The sequence below is a fragment of the Pistacia vera genome, unplaced genomic scaffold (genome assembly GCF_008641045.1).
Source record: "Pistacia vera cultivar Batoury unplaced genomic scaffold, PisVer_v2 Contig320, whole genome shotgun sequence".
Lineage (NCBI taxonomy): Eukaryota > Viridiplantae > Streptophyta > Magnoliopsida > Sapindales > Anacardiaceae > Pistacia > Pistacia vera.
This window is the reverse complement of record NW_022196136.1, coordinates 2472964-2497971: the sequence shown is the minus strand read 5'-3', so window position 1 is coordinate 2497971 and position 25008 is coordinate 2472964. Positions and strand designations below refer to the sequence as shown.

General features: G+C 35.4%; 4 protein-coding genes across 4 annotated transcripts; 1 reads left to right on the top strand and 3 right to left on the bottom strand.

Annotated features, from left to right (window-relative positions):
• Positions 1–5595: 5595 nt before the first annotated feature.
• On the top strand, positions 5596–6756 carry LOC116137097 (protein RADIALIS-like 4). Its single transcript, XM_031422786.1, has 2 exons — positions 5596–6073; positions 6566–6756. Exons 1-2 carry the CDS (start codon positions 5808–5810, stop codon positions 6591–6593), a joined length of 294 nt encoding a protein of 97 aa, XP_031278646.1. The 5' UTR covers positions 5596–5807; the 3' UTR covers positions 6594–6756.
• A 1020-nt stretch (positions 6757–7776) lies between these two features.
• LOC116137126 (epoxide hydrolase 4-like) lies at positions 7777–9931 on the bottom strand. Its single transcript, XM_031422814.1, has 6 exons — positions 9305–9931; positions 9123–9212; positions 8478–8590; positions 8238–8250; positions 8010–8077; positions 7777–7915 (listed from the first exon to the last, which is right to left on the bottom strand). The coding sequence occupies exons 1-6, from the start codon at positions 9929–9931 to the stop codon at positions 7777–7779; spliced, it is 1050 nt and encodes a 349-aa protein (XP_031278674.1).
• A 3619-nt stretch (positions 9932–13550) lies between these two features.
• On the bottom strand, positions 13551–15813 carry LOC116136886 (epoxide hydrolase 4-like). Its single transcript, XM_031422547.1, has 4 exons — positions 15205–15813; positions 14201–14290; positions 13882–13949; positions 13551–13734 (listed from the first exon to the last, which is right to left on the bottom strand). The coding sequence occupies exons 1-4, from the start codon at positions 15811–15813 to the stop codon at positions 13611–13613; spliced, it is 891 nt and encodes a 296-aa protein (XP_031278407.1). The 3' UTR covers positions 13551–13610.
• A 1548-nt stretch (positions 15814–17361) lies between these two features.
• Positions 17362–20883, bottom strand: LOC116137178 (epoxide hydrolase 4-like). The gene is made up of 4 exons (XM_031422866.1): positions 20171–20883; positions 19947–20036; positions 18508–18575; positions 17362–17519 (listed from the first exon to the last, which is right to left on the bottom strand). Exons 1-4 carry the CDS (start codon positions 20777–20779, stop codon positions 17396–17398), a joined length of 891 nt encoding a protein of 296 aa, XP_031278726.1. The 5' UTR covers positions 20780–20883; the 3' UTR covers positions 17362–17395.
• Positions 20884–25008: the final 4125 nt, after the last annotated feature.

The window sequence follows — 25008 nt, the reverse complement described above, 5'->3', positions numbered from 1 at the left end:
TCCAGAGAGGCAGAGGGCATTGTATTGGATTGGACTTTGAGAATAATGACCCATTTGAAGCCCAAATAGAAGGCCTGGATGCAATTCTCGAGCCATGTTGCCAGATGCAAAGCAAACCACCCAATGCTATGAGATGGGTTGTCTTTGAAACGAACAGGATTCTTGCAGCAATTCTCTCATTTGGGAACTGGGCCTGCTAATACCTTGGAACCATTTGGGCTTAATCATATATATATATATATATATATGGTAATGCTATGGTTTATCACTTTTTTACATTATTTTTATTATATCATGATGTCGCATATTTCACAATCACACAAATTTTTAATTATTTTGAACTGTTAATATTATAATAGAATTTGTATGATTGTGGCATATGTCATATCATGATATAATGAATATGGTGTAAAAGAGTGGTATAAATGTACCATTACTCATATATATATATATATGCATGGCAACTCTTGTATATGGCATTTTTTTTTTTTTTTTTTTAATCAGGTTGTTCGGGCTAGCTTGTAGGCATCACAATTAATCTTTGAGGTTCATTGAACATCCTACAGGCCTAAAGGTCTACATAGCCACAATTTTATTGTGGTAGATAATTATAATATTTGAACGCAAAAAGTCAAGGAATAGAATAAACCTTCTTAACCGTCAGCCACCAGGCCAACATTTTTTTTTATCCTTCTTATTTTTGTGCATTTCTAATATTGACTTTTTATATTAATTCGTCCATTCATTTTGTATATTTTATTTTATCGTAAGAGCATCTCCAAAGAACTCTTTATATGATCCAAACTCTTTATTATAAAGAGTCTATCCATAAAAATAAGAATCTAATAGACTCTTTATCTTTAAAATATAAATTAGAGAGTGAGTTTGACTCTCTATATTTAGAGAGTCAAACTTCACTCTCTATCCTAATTTTAATTAATAAATTACAAGTTTTTATGCATTTTATTTATTAATTCTCTCTCCTATTAAGTTTATTTCTTAAAAATAAAGAGCATTTTCATTAAATTTAAAGAGTCTATTGGATTTGAATAAAAATTATATTCTTTATATTTAAAAATTAATGAAGATACTCTTTATTTATATGAAAGATGTTCTTCAAAATAAAAAGCATCATTGGAGATGCTCTAAGACTTACTCTATGTTATTTATCTTATATTTAGACTGCAATAACATAAAACTTAAAATTTCATGACCTCTAAAAATACATGACAGCTCAAATTGGATGTTTGAAATTTCTATGAACCATATAGAGAGATATTTGAGCATATCCTGAAAGATTTGCTACATTATAGGGCATTGCCTAGTGCCATAACCCCCTGTACTCAACAGTCAATTCTTTTATACCATATCTTTGAAAAATGCTTGGATCATCTTTAATGAAACCATCTTCAATATCCCTTCTGAAGAAAAAAAAAAATAAGAATAATAATGGAACTCAACTCAGGCCACAAGTTCATTATCAATCCAAAGTACTTTTTTCTCTTTCTCACCACTCATAATTCAACAAAACTTCTGTCAACTTGCACATGGACTGATATCTAATCTTCAAAGCTTGATTCCCTTTGGTTGGTAACCAGAACTTGTACGTTTATCTGCTTATTCTCATTCAAAGTTTGTTCCATGCCCGAAGAACAATTCAATCTCCATTTCCCAATTTTCATATTCCCTCTCTATGCAAAGATTATATGCTTTCTTCTATATTTGTTACTTCTTACTTTCTTAGGGTCCTGAAAAGTCACAGTTGGTCTTTCACGACCCAAAGGCGAAAACCGCCAAAGTTTAGGGACTTGATTCTTGACAGGGAAGCCAAATTTAGAGCTTTTTAATGCTTTCCAACTTGTTAGGAAGGACCACATTAATTATATGGAAAAGGGTCCTGGAGAAAAAGGGCACAAGGCCAATTATATATTGAATTCAACATACCTGTACATTCTAAGGTTAAATATCAACGTTGTATTGTATATATTAGGACCACGTTGAAGACTGGTACCAAATTCTGATCACCTCTTCTTCAATAATGTTAAGTTGAAGATGGCAACTTGTTTCAGTTGTTGGTTCTTGATGTTCATGGACAAATTGTTAGCTTATAACACAGGCATTTGAGATCTTCCTAATGTGCGGTGTTGGTAAAAAACTTGAGGGATATTAAAAGTTCGAGATAGAGGAAACACCTTTTGAGTCTCACTATAGGAGGTGAATAAGAGATGAAATTGATAGAATTTGAAGCGGACCTAACTCCTCACCCAATAAGATGAAGGATTATCCCTTCTTATAAATTAGTAGGCTTGAGTGTGCCTAGTCGGTGTGTAATTTCAATACTCACCCTCACGGTCAAACTTATATATTGGGTCATGCTTGTTGATGAAGATAGTTCTTGCACTTAAACATGCCTAGTCGGTGTGGGACTCCAACACTTACTCTCACAGTCAATCCTATATGTTAGGTCATGTCTGTTGATGAAGGTAGTTCTAGCTCTAACTCCTCACCCGCTGATCAAGCACTCAGCTCAACTAAAATGGGATAGAATTTGAGGTGGGTCTAACTCCTCACTCAATAAGGCCTCGATGATTGGAAAGATTACCCTCTTTATAATCCAATAGGCTTGAGCGTGCCTAGTCGGTGTAGGATTCCAACAAAACTTAAGCCTGACTAATAAGATGGCCAAGACAATAGTTGATACAGTAGAATCTCTCTATAATCATAATGTTGGGACCAATTAAATTTATTACTATAAGGAGGTTATAATTTAATAGAGGTGTAGTTACAAGAATTATTGTTTTGATTTCTTATTTTATAATTTATGTTTTAGTAGTATTAGGATTTCAATTCATTGTTTTAATCTCATTAGGATAGTACGAAAATGGATATTAAAGAGTCAATGTAAAATTAAGTAATCAGATTCGACAACTTCACTACACTAATCAAATGGATATTAATGTCTTCCTCAATAATTCAAACGAGCAACAAGTCGTGTATGTTTTAACTGAAAAATAAATCTTTACTGGAATTAGACAAGAAGAGGAAGGAGATAATCTTGAGAATGATAGTACGGAAATACCCAAAATTTCATGCCAAAAAGCTCTAAACATGCTTGAGAGTTAGAAATATTTTGGCTTCAACAAAAAAGTGTTCATATTGGTGCCTTATTATATACCTGCAAGACAAAAGATGTGGTAATAATTCTAAAACATAAATCAATGTCTCAAACAATTTTAGATAAATATTTTATTTCATCTTAAACCTTTAATATAACATAACATATAGTTTTTACAATATGCATATAATTATTACTATATAGATGTAAGTTTCTTAAGACGGGACCTAAAAAAATTATAATTTATTACAATATAAAATTTATTCTTATTTATAACTGACCCAAGTTAGGATAGAAAGTTCTTATAACTACATTAGGATTATTTCTATATAAAATATTACTATAGAGAGATTCTACTGTAATTGGATCTCTCGGAATCTCGTTGGATAAGAGATGTTACAACTCTCTTGTGGTTACCTACATCTTAAGGGAATAGCAAACATTAAAATTATACAATGAGAAATTGGGGCCCAGCCTGTTGTACCTTGTAGGCTATTCCACCATGAAATTTCTCTATCATATCATAAGCAAATATTGGAGGACCAATGCATCCTTGAGCCATGGACCTTCGGAAGATGACCTAACAGTTAATACATTTACATAAAGAAAACATGATTTTCCTTTCTGCACATCATCCACACCACTCAACTAAATCACATCAATAATTTTGATAACAACAGTGCCATTTTGCAAAAGGTAACATTTTACTGCTTAATTGTTTGATGCAGGCTACACAAAAGTTTTTCATTGCACTGTCTTGATCACCTTTTCTTCCAATTAATTTTCTGCTTTTCCTTATCTTGTTCTCTCATTTTAAGTGCTTAGGAGACAAGTATGTTTTCTAATTTTAGTTTCCAAACAGACTACATCATGAGCAATGATTGTTTCTTATGCATTAAGGTTATTCTAGATCCACAAGTGTCTTTCTTTTGCATATTGTTGTAATACAATCAATTAACGAAAGTATATCGTATCAACGCAAGTGGTTTGTTAACAGGTTATATTACAACAAAATACGTGAATAGAACAAATTTACTTTCTTATTGACCAATCGTATTGCGACAGGATACACTCTTCTAGATTAACACAACATGAACAAGCCAGGTTCAATGTCCATTAAAAAATTAGCTCAAGGTTCAGTGTATGTATTTGCAAGAAGTATACTTTACAGGATTGTTTGTGCTAAATAAAATCAACTGTGATGAAGATATTTAGTGTCTTGGCACTGATGAGTTCTTAGAGGACATGTATAAAGACTTCAACTTTATCTGATTAGTCATCGCAAGGGAAAGCAACCCACCAATCAAACTGACACAAAATCCCTATACTTATCCAGTGTAGAAGCAGCAGCTAGCACCTGTTGACTCTACAGAACATTGATTGAAACGCATACATGTAGCAACCAACCAGACCATCCAATGTGATTGCGTATATCATGGTACGGTTTCAGGTAGCCAGCTACAGCCTTTTGGAACTTTGTTCAGAGCAAACATCCGAAAATCCAATTCCAAAGATCTGAAACGAATCAAATCAATTATCAAAACTGCTTTGATGCATTGCTGCCCTCTTCTTCTTCAGTCCAAAGATTATTGTCGGTTCTCTGCCTATACGGAAGCCAATGGTTTTGAGTCTGACATCTTAAAGATTCTTTTATTTCATCTTCTTGATGCACACTTCAATATAATTTGGAATATAATACCATCATTAGAAGCTAAAGCTGGGGAACAATAACTTAAAAAGAAGGTTGAAGTTTATGCATAATTTGTTGAGTGAGTTAAGTAAATCAAGTATAAAACTAGCTTTTGCTGTTACTACTGATATAGATAGGCTAAGTAAAGGGAACCATTACTGGGACAAACATGCCAGTCCAATGGAAAAGATTAGACCAATAAGGACCTGATATCTTTTATCTTTTCCTGCTGTGTTGTACAAGGGTCATTGCTTGGCTTAGCATATGTGGTGACTGTTACCCTCAGTGGTTCACAGTTTGTTTCCTAAGTTCTCTTCCTTTTAGTCTTCCAAGATCCAGATTTGGTAAAGACAAACTAAACCCCACTTTAATCACTTTGGATTACTAAAATAACTTTACTTTAATACCCAAATTTGATGATTTTTAATTAGATAATGACACAAATAAGAGCTAGATATTTACTTGGATTTGAAGTGACAACTAGATGTATACATTACAGTAACTGTCATTCAATTATTTCAGTTCTATGAGCTTTAACAAGTCAAAACTACATTTTCAAACTGTAACTTAAGATGGAACCTAACAACTCTTTCTTATAATAACATTTCAACTAACTTCATATATTATGCTTAATTCAACAAATCTAAGAAAAGGGTTACTGATTTTATTAAGAAAATTATACTCAGGACACACTTGCTTTGTAATTTTGATTCCTCTCCCCTTCTCTTTGTACATTGTTCTGCTTCATCTTGTGGCTCTAAAGAAGACGGGTCACACCTTATGGCTTATGGTAACCTTTTTCGCAATACAGATTCTCCAACTGGCTCCACAACACCACCTTTCTTTACTGTATATAAGCAGCTTAACCATAACAATATCCAGCACAAGCCATCATCACTTAAACTAAATCTATCCCTTCTCTTTTTTCTCTTCTTCTTAACTTTCCTATAGTCCATTTATAAACAGTCTCAGATCTCTTTCAGTGTCTTTTCAGAGTGAATTATGGCCTCAAGAAACTCAGGCAATTCCTCTTGGACACCGAAGCAAAACAAGCTGTTTGAAAAGGCTTTAGCTTTGTATGATAAGGACACCCCAGACCGGTGGCAAAACATTGCCAAGGCTGTTGGTGGTGGAAAATCTGTTGATGAAGTTAAGAGACACTATGAAATCCTCATTGAAGATCTCAAGCATATCGAATCCGGAAGGATTCCAATTCCCAACTACAAGTCCACCAGAAGTAGCAACTGCAATGCTGCTGATGAAGAGAGGTAATCCTTTAACTTGTAATCAAGTCTTTGAACTAGTTCAATCTGCTTTAGTTTAGTTTACTTCTCAATCACTATAAAACTGATCAACCGACTCTGGGAAAAATATATGGTTGTACACTAAAGTTAAAGGATTGCATGTCTTAATCACCAGATTGTGCCAAAGATATTTCAGAGCCCAGAAGTGGTCCATGGAGTGAAGGAAAAAAAGTGTATAACTTTGAAATGAAATTAAGAATTATAAAGTTAAGGTGGTCCATTTGATGCACATGTATATGGTCATATTCTTAGAGCATTGAACCATATCTCTGAACTACATCAAACAAAACGTTGTACTTCTACAGCCAACCCAATTCTCTCAAAAATAAATAAAAATCCTGACTGTCCTAATATCACTCTGCTTTTCTTTCAAAATTTGCTTCTTAAAGTGAGTGTTTTTAGCATTTCTAATGGCATAAGCTAAGACAATTAATGATGTAATTCTTTGTTTTGCAGGTTTCTAAAGAATCTGAAGCTACAGTGAAGTCCGAATCTATATATAAAAATGTTAAGATTAGATATGTGTGACTGTGAAAGATAGTTGTATGTATCAACATGTGAACAACTCTTTCCTTCCCTCTCTCTCTTCTTCCCCTTTGTCTCATCTTAAGCCATGCATCATCTAAGTAATGAAAATCTCCATGTTTAGAAACATTTTTTTTCTCCTTTTCCAGTTCAGACTCAGGACTACTTCCATATAATTCATAAGAAAAAAGAATCCTAATTGTGTTCATCTCGGAAAGAAAAAAGGTTTTCTCAAGTTTCCATCACAAGTGGATGATGAGATGATATAATGAATTTAAAATGTCCATAACTGATGGATGTTACATAATATTACTTGGATATTGGTTAATAAATTTTATAGGTAACTCTGAAATGAAGTGACATTATCTCATAGTCAAGAGAAGAGGTCTTGCCCGCTTAATGGTGGAATTAACCCATGAATATATTGCTTACCAAGTTCTCAAACTAGAAATATACAGTTCTCACAAGATCAACTTCAGCATTGTGTACGGGCAGGGAGTTTCAAACCCAAAAGGCTAACCGATTGGGTAGAGGGACTCCCCGCCTTATAAACCCAAGGGCCAAGACCCCCCCATTTTCCTTCCAATGTGAGATCCATGACATTCTCTCCCACCCAATCCTATGACGCCCCTATCACAGGTGAGGCCCCTTGCCTACCCGTCCATCTTACCCTCAAGTGGACCCATAATCACACATGGACGGCCCTTTGCATGGGCGCTTGGCAGGACACCGAAAGACGGATTGTGATTGGCTCTAATACCACTTGTCACAAGCTCGGAGTTTCACACCTAAAATGCTAACCTATTAGGTGGAGAGACCCTCCTTTATAAACTCAAGAACCCTCCATTTCCCTTCCCATGTGTAATCCATGACAATTGGCTGGGCTGATTATTTTTATTTGTCAGATTCTCGGCCCATGATGATGAGCCTGCCCAGCTCCCACTCAGCTTGATCAAATATTTACATCACACAAATCACTAGAGCCCACTTGCTAGAGCTCATAATCAAAATTAACCTTCAACAGCCATGGATTCAACCAGTAGAAATTAAAGAAACACATAAACAAATCATTTACTATTAATGTTATAATAAACAAAAAGGCCAAGTAAATCCATCAAAGCTTCAAGAATTTTAAGTAATGGCTAGCTGTGTTGAGCATTTTCTTGTGTGAAAGAGCCAAGAATTCTCTTGAGGTTCCTGTTGTAGACGCATTGTCTCTCCAGGTTAACAATGTGACCTGCCTTCTTAATTGCCTTCAATGTTGCTTTCTCTCCCAACTGTCTGTCAATTAAGTTAACGTCTTGTCATTAATCCAATACTCATCCTCATCAATTCTAACAACAAAATACATGTATATAATATAACATGAACTTACTCTTTCAGGCTCCGGGCTGTTTCTATATCGAAGATCAAATCATTTTCACCCCACAAGAGATACATCTTCTGCAATAATTTGCGACATTAGTTAGAAAGAAAAGAAAATGGCACATTACTAGTTTTGATTCCTATAGAGAGAACTTTTTTTTTTTTTTTTTTTGGTAATTAAATTTCATTAGAAAAAAAGAAAGAATATATGAAGGCCATGGAAACTCAGTCAACCTACCTCAGGGCATGCCCTGGATTAGGTGCAAAGAATCAAGTAATCTAAAAGACTACCATCAAAAGGCTAACTAGTGTTATGACACGAGAGTTTCTCACCCAAAAAGCTAACATATTAGATAGACGGACTTCGCCCATTTATAAGCCCAAGACCTCCCCAATACGCTTTCGATATAAGATTGGTTACATTCTTCCCCACCCAATCATATGACACCCTCATTATAGGAGGGGTCCTCTTGCCTACCTGTCCACCTCACTCTCGTGTGGACCCACAATCACACATGGACGTCTCTGCGTGAATGCTTGGTGGGACATCGACGGACGAACTGGGTCCACTCTGATGCCACTTGTCACTGACTAAGAGTTTTATACCCAAAAAGATAACCTATTAGATAGAGAGATTTCTCATATTTATAAGCTCAAGACCTCTCTAATACGCTTTCGATGTGAGATTGATTACACTAGGCAAGAGCCTATACAAAACCAAAAGCCCACTCTCCTCTTGTTATGCAATCTTAATACCCAGAATGTGAACAAGAAGAGCACAAACGAACTAGCCCACACATAGCAACTAACCGTAGACAAAAATCAAAAACAAAGATACGGCTCCTCCTACAGGACAAGCCCTTGGGCAGGGCGAATCTAGCCTAGTTTTGGGTGGGCTATGACCCACCCTCAAATTTTTTTTTTTTTTTAAATACTATGTACAATTTCTATATTTTGGTCACCATGACAAAAATATTAATGTGTGATTAGTTTTTATTTTAGCATACCCTAATAGAAATTTTTGGATCCACTACTACCCTTCGGTGAGGACCAGAAAACAAAACAAAGAAGACAACTCTGGAATTTCCATATAAGAGAACTTCATTTATGGATAGAATTATACCTGTGGGTAATGAGGGATAGTAAATCGCTCATCACTTATGACCAAAGCCTGTAGAAGTTCAGTCCTCTCCTTTCTGTGATTAAACATTGTCTGTCATCATACATATTACACTTCATAGTCAAAACTCTTCTAACTTTTCGTACAGTTAACCACCATTATTGATTTACAAAAATCATGCTTACCTCCAAAATTTCTCTGTAAAAGAAATTGTGAAATCTTAGGAACCTGTAACTGCATTTGTCAAGCAGAGTCTTCACACCCTCCGCCGTTTTCGGAAGCAAGTTCTCCGGCAAGCTAGAGAACCCAACTCTCCGAAGCGCAGCATTATTTAGAGACTCAGTCAACGCCATCACTGCGCAAGTCACTACCATAGACTCCACCAACTCAGGATACATTTCAGCCATTTTGAATCCAACAATCCCGCCATAGCTGAGCCCGACAAGAGTGCACTTCTCCACTCCAAGCTTCCTCAGTCCCCTAGCCGTACACTCACTTTGAAACTCCACCGTCCGCTCAGGTCGGTCAGTAAATGAGCCGCCAAAGAAGAGAAAATCGGGAACGTAGACTGCATATTTTTTTGCCAAGCCTAGCACCTGGAATTGCCAATTTAAAATACCATCGAACGCAAATCCATGAAGAAACACCACAGCCGGCTTGTTTGTTTTATTCTTCGTCTTGTTAGTTGTTTCAGTTGGAACCCAGAAGTTTAAAACCGTCCCCGGTTCGATCTCTACTGCTTGAGTTGTCATCCCCACGAGCTTCATTGCTCCATTTAAGATGGATTTGTATATCAAGAAACAGTTCACCATCTCTGTGGGTCAGCAGTGTGTGTTTTTGTTCTTCCAAGAACTGGAGAACTGAGATTTGATCTGTCATAGATAGAATCTCCGTAAAATCTTATAGAATTCGATTTCTAATATAATAATAGAAATATGCTTAAACCAACTAAAATATTTGAAAGGTTATCGATAAGTTCCCTCCATGGCTGTGGCGGCGGCCATGGAGGGTACTGCTAAAGTGAAACAAGAAAGATAAAAGATGATTAATCAATTAATTAAGGTTATTCTTTGAGTAATACTCAAGAAATGAACTAGACAAACTCGCTAATTGCCCTTGGAATTTGCTTTAGGAATCTTGCTTTACTTCATGCAAGTTAGATAATAGTCTGAGTAATCAACACCAAACCAGATCCTAATTGTGTCCAGCTTTGCTTTAAGGAATCTGTTTAATTTTCTGAATTTTCTAAGATTACTTGCTTTCAGAATCTTGTTTCATGTTATACAGGTAAAAAAGGAATGAAACTGTAAAATCAGAACAAAAATATATTGCAGATTTTATGAGATTCTTGTAGCCTATTATTACATATATATTTCACTATTTCCCTTCCCTATCTCTCCCTTCTTCTCTGTCCCTCTCCCATGCTAATTAATTGTGAGCACTACTTACACACCAAGTAATCTTCATTGTGTTCATGATCTGGGAAAGAAAACAGTTTAACTTCCATTGCCATGTGATGGCTGTTAACAGTTCGACATTGATTAACAACTGCTGCACTGCACAGGTAAATCTGAAAGAAAGAGGGATTAAATGGTAATGCTCAGAATTCAATGGTGGAATTAATGAGGGCATGAATATATTTGCATTGAACAGAACAAGCTCTCAAGTATTGGTTAATTTGAGTCGGTTGATACGATGTTGATAGTATGTAAATAGAACGGGCTGGGCTGACTTGGATTCAGAATTTAAGGGCCGATTTCATTTGTCATGTTTTCAACCCGACTGGGTTTATTAGCACCATAGGGGACAGGGACAGAGTATAAAAGCCCCATTTTTTTAATAAAATTTATAATAATAAATTAAATTATTAAAATTAACTTTATTTTTTATTTTTTATAAATACTTTTGAAACCCTATTGTTATCTTATAAATCCTAATTTTATTTTTTTACTATTCACATTATTCCAAAATTGTAAATTTTTTAATTATTTCATATATAAATTTTTTGTTAGTTTTTCTTCAAAGCATTGGTAGCTATTTTAATTTATATGTTTTTTATATTATTTAACCGTATTATGTTATTAGGATTATTTGTAACAAGGATTTTTTTTTTTTTTTTTTTTAACTTTAAATTTTTCTGAACTTTCAATCTAATTATCTAAAATTTTATTATAGAAATAAAGATAATGGGGGGTATATAACATAAGTGAATTGAATAAAATATTAATTGTTTTAATATATATATATAAAAATTAGAATGAAGGGCATTCATAGAATTTATTAGGGTGATATAAGAAAAAGATTTAATTTTACAACTTTGAAATGAGACTTCTTTAGTACATTAGCGGGGTGTCAATAGCACCACTCTTTCAAGTTTCAACCCACGATGAGCCTTCCGAGCTCCAACTCAACAGTCATATATAAAAAAAATCTATGCATGTCACAGCCCTTTGAATTACTGAGAAATTAAAGACTATAATACTCTCTTAATTTGAGATTTTACTTTATCGAAATTGAATATTTTAAGTTAATTTTGTTTCTTCTTGATTTGTTTTTTAAAAAAATGGTTGAAATTCAATTAATATTTCACTGTCACATTATTTTATTATACTGTATAATGATTATATATTTTTTTAATTAATATAAATATAAAATGTCACTAAATATAACACATAAAATATTTTTATAATAATTATTAATAGTAAATCAAAATTACAATAATTTATAAATATTAAAATTAAATATTTTTATAAGAGAAATGCTAGAGGTACAAAGACTCTTTGTATAAAGTGATATGGTAGTTGTCACACCACTAGTTTCACATCAATCTTCTCTTTCTTTTCATAAACTAGTGGTGTGGCAGCTGTCATATCACTTTATACAAAAACTTTTTGTAGAAGTATTTGTATATCTAGTATTTCTCTTTTTATAAAGCAAGCGGGCTAGCCCACAGCACGGCACGATATATAGCAAGTTGTGCCATGGCCCGTGAGCCTTCAAATTTGGTGGGTCGACGCGACACGACAGGACACGAATTTTTGTAGGCTTTGGCATGACATGATGTATCTTAAATTTTTAGGCACGACACGCCCACGTCAACTCTATCAAACACCAAGAGATAGAAATCTTTGCAAATTTAGTTTAGATTAAAATCCTTCATGGATAATCGAATTTCTTCAACAGCCATGGATTAACTCTACATTATTATAAAATTACCAGTTACCCAACAAAACAAACTCTACGTTTAAATGAACAAAGCACTACATGAAGAAATGAAATAATAGACATGTCTCACTGATTCCATCAGCTTTGTTGAGCATAGGGAAGAATTCTCTTGAGCTCCTTGTTATAGAGGCATGGTCGCTCCATATTAACAAGGTGACCTGCCTTCTCTATTGCCTTCAACGTTGCATTCTGTCNAATTGAATAAAATATTAATTGTTTTAATATATATATATAAAAATTAGAATGAAGGGCATTCATAGAATTTATAGGGTCATATAAGAAAAAGATTTAATTTTACGACTTTGAAATGAGACTTCTTTGGTACGTTAGCGGGGTGTCAATAGCACCATTGTTTCAAGTTTCAACCAATGATGAGCCTTCCGAGCTCCAACTCAACAGTCATATATAAATAAATCTATGCATGTCACAGCCCTTGGATTGCGAATTACTGAAAAATTAAAGACTATAATACTCTCTTAATTTGAGATTTTACTTCAACGAAATTGAATATTTAATTTTGTTTCTTCTGGATTTGTTTTTCTAAAAAATTATTGAAATTCAATTAATATTTCAATGTCACGTTATTTTATTATATTGTATAGTGATTATATATTTTTTTAATTAATATAAATACAAAATGTCATTAAATATAACACATAAAATATTTTTATATAATTATTAATAGTAAATCAAAATTACCATAATTTATAAATATTAAAATTAAATATTTTTATAAGAGAAATGCTAAAGGTACAAAGAGTCTTTGTACAAAGTGATGTGGCAGTTGTCACACTATTAATTTCACATCAATCTTCTCTTTCTTTTCACAAACTAGTGGTGTGACAGTTGCCACATCACTTTATACAAAGACTTTTTATAGGAGTCTTTGTACATCTGATATTTCTCTTTTTATAAAGCATGCGGGTCAGCCCACGGCATAGCACGATATATAGCGAGTTGTGCCGTGGCCCGTGAGCCTTCAAATTTGGTGGGCCAGCGTGGCACGACAAGGTATGAATTTTTGCAGGCCTTAGCACGACACGACGTGCCTTAAATTTTTAGGCACGGCAAACACTAAGAGATAGAAATCTTTGCAAATTTAGTTTAGATTAAAATCCTTCATGGATAATCGAATTTCTTCAACAACCATGGATTAACTCTACATTATTATAAAATTACCAGTTACCCAACAAAACAAACTCTACGTTTAAATGAACAAAGCACTACATGAAGAAATGAAATAATAGACATGTCTCACTGATTCCATCAGCTTTGTTGAGCATAGGCAAGAATTCTCTTGAGCTCCTTGTTATAGAGGCATGGTCGCTCCATATTAACAAGGTGACCTGCCTTCTCTATTGCCTTCAACGTTGCATTCTGTCCGACTTGTCTGTCAATTAATTAATTAAATAGATTATCGTCATTAATTATTTGGTCGATGTAGATTCGTTTTCAGTAGAATAATTCTAGCAACAAAACACAGGCAAAGAAAGAAATAAATGAACATCAATTCAGATGAAGTAATAAATAAACTTACTCTTTGAAGTTCCATGCAGTTTCCATATCGTAAATCAAATCATTTTCACCCCACAAGATATACACCTTCTGCAAAAATAAATTTAAATTTTATATATTACATGAATGTTAAGAGAACTTTATTAATTGATGAGTAATTAAGGACATAATAACTAAGATAATTGTTTAATTAATACTTATGGCTAATGCATACTGAAGTAGGGTTGCAATCGAGCCGAGCCAAACCGAACTGAGTATTGAGAAGCTCATGCTCGGCTCGGCTAGAATAGTCGAGTGTGCCGTGACAAAAACTACACCATTATAACAAAATAATTGCGTACCTGTTGGTAACGAGGGATAGTAAATTGCTCATCACTTATGACCAAAGCTTTTAGAAGTTCAGCTCTCTCCTTTCTGTGGTTAAACATTGTCTGCCATCATATATCCACTTAGTCAACACTCAAGAATTCAAATAAACACCGGTTATTAATATATATATCTTTCCAAGCAAATCCCTAAAGACTAGGGAGTGTTGATATATGCCGGATCCAGACACATCGTAGGTGGATTCTCATAGGTATTGTTCGCTTTGGGCCTAAGAGTCTACATGGTTTTATAGTAGGTGGGTCTCAGAGGTATCGTCCGTTTTGGGCCTTGAAGTCTGCACGGTTTTATCTTGAAAATGCACCTCTGGGTGGTGAAGTGTCATTGTGCTGTCTTGAAAAGATGCCTCTAGATTGAGGGTGCCCCTGTGCTATATAAGGGCACCAACACCGGTTTTGTCTTGAAAATGCACCTCTGGGTGGTAAGGGTAGCACAAGGACACCAACACTGGTTGTGTCTTGAAAAGGTGCTTCTAGGTGGTGAATATGCCCTTGTGCTATATAAGGGTAGCAACACATGCCCCTTGTGCTATATAAGGCAACTAACACAGACCTTCTTTTTAGTGTCAACTGTTGATGTATATTGGATCCAAACTATGTGGGTTCCCAAAGATATTGCCGCTTTGAGCCTTAGGATCTACACGGTTGTCCTAAAAAGGCATATCCGGGTGGTGAGATTGTCATTGTGCTATATAAATAACCAAGACACTAATCTCCTAACCGATATAGAACTTTGGCACCAACATGGAGTAATATTATTAAAAAAACGGAAAGATATGAAGACATTAAAATAAAATTCAATACAACATAACGAAAATCTGTATTTAGGATACTCCCAACCATCCTGAATAAGTATATTACGAATATCGGAGGCAGGTTCATCTCACCATTTCATAACAGAAGATCCCAAATAAGCACCAATTAGCTAAGGTACAACTTCACAATAAAACAGTGCCGCGTACCTCCAAAAGTTCTTTGTAAACGAATTCGGGCAATCGTGGGAAGCTGTAACTGGCGACGTCAAGGAGAGTCTTCACACCCTCAGCCGTTTCAGGAAGCAAGTAATCTGCCCAGGAAGAGAACCCAACTCTCTGAAGCGCGGCATTGCTGACAGACTCAGTCAACGCCATGACTGAACAAGTCACCACCACCGACTCAACCAAGTCAGGGTACATTTCAGCCACTTTTAACGCCACCGTCTCGCCATAGCTGAGCCCAACCAAGGTGCACCTCTCTACTCCGAGCTTCCTCAGCCCCTTACCCATACACTCACTTTGAAACTCCACTGTCCGCTCAGGTCGGTCCGTAATCGAGCCGCCAAAGAAGAGAAAATCCGGAACGTACACAGAATACGTTTTGGCAAAGGCTAGAACCTGGAATGGCCAAGTTAGAATACCATCGAAGCCAAATCCGTGAAGAAACACCACAGCTGGCTTGTTGTTAGTTGTTTGAGCTGGAAGCCAGAAGTTTAAGATCGTCCCTGGCTCGATCTCTACTTCCTGAGTTGTCATCCCAACTAGCTTCAGTGCCCCATGCAATAAGGATTTGTATATCGAGAAAAAGTTCACCATTTATGTGTATGTTTTTGTTCTTCTAACTTTCTATATGGAGAAAGAGAAAGATACGGTTGTGCTTTAGTAGCGTAAAGGAATGTGAACAAATTCTTGAAGAATTACTGATGTAAAGAGACCTGACTAGCCATAAATCACATATAAAAGTAACCAAATTGAAAACTGAATCATGATTTTGTTCACGAAGTAAGGTTTGACTACAAGATGTTACCTAACATGGGATGATACTGATTAACAACTATATATACAGCATTTATTAGACACTGATTGACAACTATATACAGGTCAGCATTTATTAGACACTGATTAACAACTTTACAAGTACCTCTGAAATGAATTCACATTAAATTGTACAGCTTCCATTTACATGGTGGAATGAGGCCATGAATATATTGCATAGCAAGTACTCTAACTGTCTAAATGGGAAATATACGATTCTCACAAGCTAAGCTTTGGTTAATCTGAGTCTGATGTTGTGATGTTGATAGTATGTAAATCGAACGGCTTGAGCTAACTGGAACTCAAAATTGAAAGGTTGATTTTCATTTGTCAGGTTTTTGGCCCATGATGAGCCTGCGGGGCTCCAATTCAGCCTAAGGGAAGAATGTTAAGGGGTGTTTGTCTGAGCTTATGAAAATTAGCTTATAAACAACAATTGCTTATAGGCTAAAATTAACTTATAAGCATTTGAAATTTTAAGCAATTACGTGTTTGATTAAAATTAACTTATAAGCATTTGAAATTTTAAGCAATTACGTGTTTGATTAAAATACTTATAAGTGACTGATAAGTAATTAACGTGTTTGGTAAAATGTGACTTATAAGTACATTTTATTATAAAATTACTAAAAAATGTATTACATTAAACAAGAGTATACTATGGAATTTTAAAATTAAACAAGGATAATGTATTAATATACTTGGTCAAACTAGCTTATAAGTAAAGTGCTTATAAGCCAAAAGTATCTCCCCCCCAACTTATTTTTTTTAGCTTATAAGCTCAAAAAAATTATAAACAAACAGGTCAGCTTAATTTTAAAGCTTATAAGCAAGTTTAACCAGCTTATAAGCTTAGACAAACACCCCCTAATAGAACCACTCTCTTCCTCATTCTCTTTCATACTCTATGACGTTGCTTTCTGTATATTATGCCTTTAACATTGCTCTCTGTATATTTTAAGTTTGATTTTTTGGGTTAGATTTTTCTTTTATTAGATCTATTTATACAAGTAGTATAAAACTAATGTGATTTATAACGTTATTATCAACATATCATTCATGGACATGTAATATAACCGCATATTACATATAACACAGTATGCCACATTTGTGCATTATATCAGTTTACTAGTTGCACTGTTGTACAAGATTCTTCAAGCACTTTGAGAGAGAGAGAGAGAAATCTCAGCAAATTCTGTGAGGGCTGAGAGAAAAATTCAGTTCAGGTCAAAACCCTCATCAATAATCCAATTCCTTCAACAGATAGCCATGGATTAACTCCATATTAAGAAGTACAAATGAACAGATCCAATAAAGAAAAGCTTCAATTCATCGATCAACACCAGAAATGCAAGAATTTCCACTAGCTTTGTTGAGCAGAGGCAAGAATTCTCTTGAGCTCCCTGTTGTAAACGCATGGTCGTTCCAGGTTAACAAGATGACCTGCCTTCTCTATTGCCTTCAATGTTGCTTTCTGTCCAACTTGTCTGTCAAATAAATTAAATTATTGTCATTAATTATTTGGTTGATGCTGATTCTTTTTCATATTCATATGGTCCCTCTATTTATTACAAGTCCACTGCTCAACTATCTCACTGCCAACTGATCAATACTTCCATTTTTTTTTTTTTTTAAGAATAATGCGTACTCTTTTCAAATGAAATTCTAATTTATTTATTTTTTATGAGCAAGGTAATCCGGGCTAGCTTACGCGTGCTTCACTAATCCCGTGAGATCCGGGAACTATAACCGAGTAAGAATTGCTATGGCTATCCCTATTAACAACTGAGAAAGAAACTCGAACTCAAAATATTTTGAGTAATATATTTAAGAGTCCTTATTGAACCAGTCGATCAGAGGTCAACATTTGGGACTCTGTCTAAAAACCCGGCCCAAAAACCCAATCCTAGGAGGCCTGGTCCCAAAACGGAACCAGGCCTAAAGAGGAAGGCCAGGTCCCTCCACTGGGCCCGAATTTTTTTACATATTTTTGTTTTAATCCTTTGTACAATTACATAAAACCGCTTATAAATTTTGAAATAAACATAAATTATAAGGGTTAAAAGGGAATTTTACAAAATTTACTTAAAACCAAAATTTCCAAGTCCCAAAAAATTTATTAAATTTTACCCTAAAAATACTAAAAACCCCCTACAAAATTCCGTTCGCCCTTAAAATATAAAAAAAGATCAAGGGAGAAAAAAAAAATTCAGGCCCATAGGACCGGTCCAAGTCCTAGAATTACTCATGGGCCTGAGACCGATCCCAAACCCAGCCCGGCCTGCTTGGGACTGATCCTTGACCAGCTCTACACTCAACTACTCAAAAATTCTAAATTTTCCATTCCAAATAATATGTTGACTCATATGGCGTTTATATATCATTTAACATATCAACTACTTCTCATTTACACAACAAAAAACCACCTAAGAGAACACAGGTAATTAAATAGATTAAACATTAAAGTAAACTTACTCTTTCAAATTCCGGGCAGTTTCCATATCGAAAATCAAATCATTTTCACCCCACAAGAGATATACCTTCTGCGATTAATCATTAAATATATGAGAACTTCATTGATGAATAATTGACTAATCGTTTAATTATTATTTTTATTTCCAAACCTGGGTCCCTGAATATCTTCACCTGATTGCTTTAAAGATTACGTCTATCGTTCTACTATACTATTAATATCTCGGCTTCAAATAAAATATTACTCCCTTCGATTCTTATATAAAAGTCGTTTTAAGCTTGTATTCAAATTTTAATAAAGAAAATTTTATCTCTTCTACCCAACTTTTTCCCCTGATTTTGCAGGTGGGAAAAGATTTTACAGGTGAGAAACTTTCCCATTACATATTTAAATAATTTACATTTGTCTTATTCCATTTCTTTTATTCTGTTCCTTCGTCTCTTTCTTTTCTTTTGCAGGACAAGACAGGGAGTGACTTTTAATTTGAAAAAATAAAACACCCTTAAAATAACTTTTATATAAAAACAGATGGAGTATCTTATAACAAAATAAATGGTTCGTTTTATTATTATTTTAAAATTAAATCGATATTCAAAGTGGGAACCATATGTTATCTTTCAAGTCTTATCGAAGTATGAAATCGATAAAATATAGGTGACATTTCAGCTAAGTTATTTACATTATTTAGATTCATCTCAATCATAGAATTTAAATATATTTTTTCCCATAGTGGCTTTAGGTATTTTGTCTTGGTTAGACTTAAAATGTCGGGATTGATATATAAAATACATCAATGATGAAATCCCTATGCCAAAATTGATCAAAACCTAGCACCAAATTCCAAATGATATGGCTAAAAGATAAATAATTAATATTAAGAGTAAAAGACTTTTTCCTATCCAGGGTTTCCCTTAAATAACACTTTCCCACCTAAAAAGCTTCAAAATACCATTTTCTCACTCAAAGTTTATATTCCGTTAATACCTAAAATACATTTCACTTTCTTAGCCGATGTTCGATGAATTATCAGGAGCCAAGATAAGAGTGATTTTGTATAATGAAGGTCAATGGATCGAATGGTGGTGACCGATTAAATGTTTACCGTCGGAATTAGCCAAAAATCAACTGAGAATATTAAACCTTAGTTTCTCGATGACCGATAATTGTCGAGAAATCAAGTGTCGAAGTAATAGAGGTTTTATAGAGAAGAGACTGAAGGTTTAAATTGTGGTGATAGAGAAAATTTTTGCTACTGGAATCAACCAGAATAGACTTTAGGTAGTATAGAATATTAACTTTACGTCAGAATAGACTTTAGGTAGTATAGAATATTAACTTTACGTGGGAAAGTGAGTTTTTGAACTTTTCTGGTGAAAAAGTGCCATTAAGGCATACCCGGGGTGGGAAAAAGTTGTTTACTCTTAATATTATTATTGGTTACCTGTGGATAACGAGGGATAGTAAATTCCCTATCACTTATGACCAGAGCCTCTAGAAGTTCAGTTTTCTCCTTTCTGTAGATAGAAATCATCTGCCATTTCATAGTCAACACTCAAACATTCAAATAACCACCATATTAGCTAAGCTACAACTTCACAGTATGTAAACTGGAGATATCATCATATTTCGTAACAATGGATGTTTGTATTAAAGAAAAAAGAGTACCTCCAAAATTTCTTTGTAAATGAATTGGGGAAGTCTTGGCAGATTGTAAGTGGCGATGTCAAGGAGAGTCTTCGTACCGTCGGCCGTTTTAGGAAGCAAGTAATCCGGCCAGCTAGAGAAACCGATTCTCTGAAGCGCAGCATTGCTGACAGACTCTGTTAACGCCATGACTGAGCAAGTCACCACCATCGATTCAACCAAGTCAGGGTACATCTCAGCCATTTTGAACGCCACCATCCCGCCATAGCTGAGCCCAACCAAGGTGCACTTCTCCACGCCGAGTTTCCTCAGTCCCCTAGCCATACACTCACTTTGAAACTCCACTGTCCGCTCAGGTCGGTCCGTGAACGAGCCGCCAAAGAAGAGAAAATCCGGAACGTAGACTGCATACGTTTTGACCAAGGCTAGCACCTGAAATTGCCAAGTTAGAATACCATCGAATCCAAACCCGTGAAGAAACACCAGAGTTGGCTTGTTGTTAGTTGTATCTGTTGGAAGCCAGAAGTTCAAGACCGTCCCTGGCTCGATCTCGACTGCTTGAGTCGTCATCCCGACTAGTTTCAGTGCGCCACGCAAGAAGGTTTTGTATATCGATAAAAACCTTACCATTTTTCTATATAGAGTTAAAGAAAGATACGATAGTACTTTAATGGAGTAAAGGAATGTTAACGGTTCCCTGAAAAACTTGATGTAGTGTGTCTTTAAGAATTCAAGAACTGGAGAGCTGACATTTGACTAGCCATGAGTAGAATCTCCATAAAATCTTTTGACACAAGCAATCCAAGTCGATTTCTAATATAATAAGAGAAATGCTAGGTGTAATCCCCATACCCCAATAAATAATTCATCTCGGTTCAAAATATCTAACTTGAAGGACTTTATAAACGTGTTAAATAATATTTTAATTTTTTTAATAATAAGTGTTAGTTCAAAATTTATTAGTTTATGTCACTTAAGACAAATATATCTATTAAAATTAAGATTAAAAAATTTTCTAGGTCGTCTTAGTTGCCCTCTGATCTTGACATTTTATACTTGCCTTTTTACATTAGTTTAAGTCTCTTAATTCATGTTGTGAGTGAATGCTGAAACGGCGTCATACTGAGTATTAGTGGAACGGTGTCGTTGTGAGACAGCTCCAAGATGATCCTGACCGCTGATTCAGAGAAAAATCTAACGACTGAAATCAAGCCTCCAGTCAACACTATAAAAGGATTAAGTCTTCGCATAAACTGTAGATCAAACACAAGAGAGAGAGCCAATTTTTCGTATTCTTCGATCTGTTAGGGTTCTTAATTTTCTGGGGTCTGATTTCAGTTGTAATCTGTGGGTATCTTGAGTGGTTTGGGTTAATTAGTCAAGGGAAGAACTTCTGTGCTCTTGTTATAAGAATTTTCAGGTTAGAGTATTCCTATGGCAGATTATGGGTTAGAATCAGAGTTGTTTGATCTAGGGTTTTGGGCGTATTCTTGTAATCATGACTGTAAGTGATTGTTCAATAATCATAGTGCAGCGAACTCCTTTCTCCGGAGTTCAACGTAGATGTAGCTTGCTCAAATAGGGCAAGTGAACCACGGTAAAATCCGGTGTTGATTGTTTGTGTGTTTTCTTGTTTCTTGATTGTTTGTGGTTGTTTCTTGGTTGATTGCATAACAATGGTATCAGAGCCGACGTTCTAGGGTGTATCTAGGTTTAGAAATCGATTAATTTTTTTGATGAATTCAAAAATTAGGGTTTGTTAGATTTTAGGGGTTTTTCGATCTAAATGTTCCTAGAGCTTTAGGACTTCGAATCTTGCTGAGTCTTGGGGTTAATTCGTGAGAATAGATCACAAATACGAGTCAGTGAGAGAAATCTTGGTTATTGCCTAGAGGCTGTACCAGTACTGTTCATTTTCGTTTTATCTATCAAGTTTAAGGGTATATCGGCTGGAAACCAGTAACCGCCTTAAAAACTGCCTGGCAGTACTTGGCGACCTTTGGTCTAACAATGCCACTTACACTTTAGACTGTCCTACCCTGCCTTTATAGTACGATGAGCACTACCCGTATGGAGATCTCCCAATACGATGGGAAGATTGATTTCGGGAGTTGGAAGAAGAAAATGAAAGCTCTGTTTTCACATAATAAAGTCGGTCTTGCACTGGAGAAGGATCCAAAGAAATGGCCCAAGGAGAAATTGAAGGAGAAGGAGGAGATTGACGAAGCAGCTTACAATCTGATCGTGATGAACCTCTCAGACAACGTACTGAGGAAGGTTGATGGAATCGAAACTCCTCTGGGGTTATGGGGTAAACTGGAAACTTTGTATGCTCTGCAATCTGCACCAAATTTAGCATTTCTCAAGGGTGCTCTGTTTTCATATAAAATGGATAGTAACAAGACAATAGAGGAAAACCTAGATGAATTCCTAAAAATGACCTTAATTTTAAAGGGCACAGATCAGGAATTATGAGAAACTAGTCTAGCCATGATACTGCTAAACTCCATTACCAAGGATTATCTTGTAGTTAAGAATGTACTTCAGTATTCCGGTACTGTCCCTAGTGTTGACTTGATTGTGTCTGGTCTTAAGGCTAGAGAACTTGAGTTAAAGGTCCAAAAACGAAATGGGAGCAACCTGTTAGTTAGGGGAAAACCAGACACCTTTCAATCTGGTAAAGGAAGTCAACCTAGCCAGGGGTCCAAAAATAAGAAACGGGGTAAATGGAACAATAAGCATAAGGCAGAGTCTAGAAAATGCTTCTTCTGTAATAAAACTGGTCATCTGAGGAAGAATTGCTTTGAATGGCTTAAGAAACAAAAGCAGGGAAACACAGAGAGTAACCTAGCCTCATCCAAACTCTTAGTTGAAGAAACAGAAGTGCTTACTATCTCTATTTCTGACAATACAAAAGAGTGGATGTTAGATTCTGGGTGCTCATTCCACATGAGCCCCAATAGGGATTGTTTTCAAGACTTTGAGGAATATGATAGGGAAACTATTTTCATGGGGAATAACAATGCCTGTAGGGTTAAAGGTAAAGGTAGCATAACCCCTAGACTCTGTAGTGGGAAACTAATAAAACTTACCCATGTTAGGTACATTCTAGAACTCAAAAGGAACCTCATATCCTTAGGAACCCTATATGAGGAAGGGTGTTGTTGCAGACCCAAAAATGGGTGGCTGAATGTGTATAGAAACAAGAATCTTATCCTGAAAGGAGAAAAAAGGAATGGGTTATACATCCTATGTGGAGAATATTATTCTGATTGTCTAAGTTTAGCCCTAGTCACCTCAAATATGTTAGTAACTAAAAGATGGCACCTTAGGATGGGACATATGAGCCAGAGGGGATTAGATATCCTAAGTAACCAGGGCATCTTAGGAAAGGATACTATATCAACCCTAGAGTTCTGTGAGAACTACATATTAGGAAAACGGCACAGAGGCAGTTTCCCAAAGGGCATACACCTGGCCAAAGGATCCTTAGACTACATACATTCAGACTTATGGGGGCCTGAGAGAGTGAGGTCTCATAGGGGCAGTAGTTACTTTATGTCCATTGTAGATGATTTTAGCAGGAAAGTGTGGATTTACACCCTTAGAACTAAGGACCAGGCACTGTCTAAATTTCAAGAGTGGAAAGCCCTAGTGGAGAACCAGCTAGACAGAAGGTAAAAATTATAAGGACTGACAACGGATTAGAGTACTATAACACTGAATTTGATAAGTTTTGTAGTGAGCAAGGAATCCTAAGACATAGAACAGTGAGAAAAACCCCTCAGCAGAATGGAGTAGCTGAGAGGATGAGTAAGACCCTCCTGGAAAAAGTTAGATGCTTGCTGTTCACTTCAGGTTTACCTAATACCTTTTGGGGAGAGGCCTTGTCCACTGCAGCCTATCTGATAAATAGGAGCCCCTCTACTGCCATAAACTTTAAATGTCCTGAAGAAGTGTGGTCTGGGAGAAAGTCTGGTTTAAGTCATTTGAAAATTTTTGGGTGTGCTGCCTATGCACATACTGTGGGAGGAAAGTTAGAGCCTACGTCCACCAAGTGTGTGTTCCTAGGATATCAAAATGGTACCAAAGGGTACAAACTCTGGGACAGAGATTCACCAGGGGTAAAAATCATTATTTCTAGGGATGTAGTCTTTAATGAAGGGGTGTTTCCTTGTAAAACCACTGGATAGAACACTGTTAACCACACCCCATCTGAACATACAAAGGATCCATCTGAGATTACAACTATTGAGGTGAAGCCTGTGGGTTAGTAGGATGAATTAGGGGCGTTCAAAAAAATGCAGAAACCGAACCGAACCGAAAAACTGGTTAACTGAAAAAAAGGTTCTGTTACGGTTCAAAAAATTCAAAAAACTGAATTTTCGATTCGGTTATCGGTTCAGAAGAAATTAGAAACAGTTAACCGAAAACTGGTTTTCTAAACCGGTTTTTCAAATATATAAAATATATATATATATATATATAATATATATATATATAATATTATATATATATATATATATATAAAATAAATAAATAATAACCTAAACTAAAATAAATCTCTAATTCACTTAATCTAAAATCCCAACCCAAATTTTTTTTCTTAGTTCCCAATGTATTGTCTATATTTACAATTAAATTTAGGACAAAATTAAAAAAAAAAAAGTTTTATTAAAAAAAAGGGAAAACCAGTTCAAAACTGGTTAACCGCTTTTTTTAAACCGGTTTTCCCTAAAACCGGTTTGGTTTCGATTCGGTTTAGAAAAGCGGTTAACTGGTCCGGTTAACCACTTTTGAACACCCCTAGGCTGAACCACCTCAACCTGATGAGGAACAAGCACCAGAAAACCAACCAG

What these genes read in the sequence shown, in the direction of transcription:
- LOC116137097 (XM_031422786.1), top strand. Translation starts at nt 5,808, where the DNA reads ATGGCCTCAAGAAACTCAGGCAATTCCTCTTGGACACCGAAGCAAAAC. An exon ending in AATGCTGCTGATGAAGAGAG is followed by an intron (nt 6,074 to 6,565) that starts GTAATCCTTTAA and finishes TTTGTTTTGCAG; the next exon opens with GTTTCTAAAGAATCTGAAGC.
- LOC116137126 (XM_031422814.1), bottom strand. Translation starts at nt 9,931, where the DNA reads ATGGTGAACTGTTTCTTGATATACAAATCCATCTTAAATGGAGCAATG. An exon ending in CTATCCCTCATTACCCACAG is followed by an intron (nt 8,591 to 9,122) that starts GTATAATTCTAT and finishes TAAAACTCTTAG; the next exon opens with TCAGTGACAAGTGGCATCAG. An exon ending in ACAGCCCGGAGCCTGAAAGA is followed by an intron (nt 7,916 to 8,009) that starts GTAAGTTCATGT and finishes CTTAATTGACAG; the next exon opens with ACAGTTGGGAGAGAAAGCAA.
- LOC116136886 (XM_031422547.1), bottom strand. Translation starts at nt 15,813, where the DNA reads ATGGTGAACTTTTTCTCGATATACAAATCCTTATTGCATGGGGCACTG. An exon ending in TTTACAAAGAACTTTTGGAG is followed by an intron (nt 14,291 to 15,204) that starts GTACGCGGCACT and finishes ATATGATGGCAG; the next exon opens with ACAATGTTTAACCACAGAAA. An exon ending in CTATCCCTCGTTACCAACAG is followed by an intron (nt 13,950 to 14,200) that starts GTACGCAATTAT and finishes TTATTTTTGCAG; the next exon opens with AAGGTGTATATCTTGTGGGG.
- LOC116137178 (XM_031422866.1), bottom strand. Translation starts at nt 20,779, where the DNA reads ATGGTAAGGTTTTTATCGATATACAAAACCTTCTTGCGTGGCGCACTG. An exon ending in CTATCCCTCGTTATCCACAG is followed by an intron (nt 18,576 to 19,946) that starts GTAACCAATAAT and finishes GATTAATCGCAG; the next exon opens with AAGGTATATCTCTTGTGGGG. An exon ending in ACTGCCCGGAATTTGAAAGA is followed by an intron (nt 17,520 to 18,507) that starts GTAAGTTTACTT and finishes TTTATTTGACAG; the next exon opens with ACAAGTTGGACAGAAAGCAA.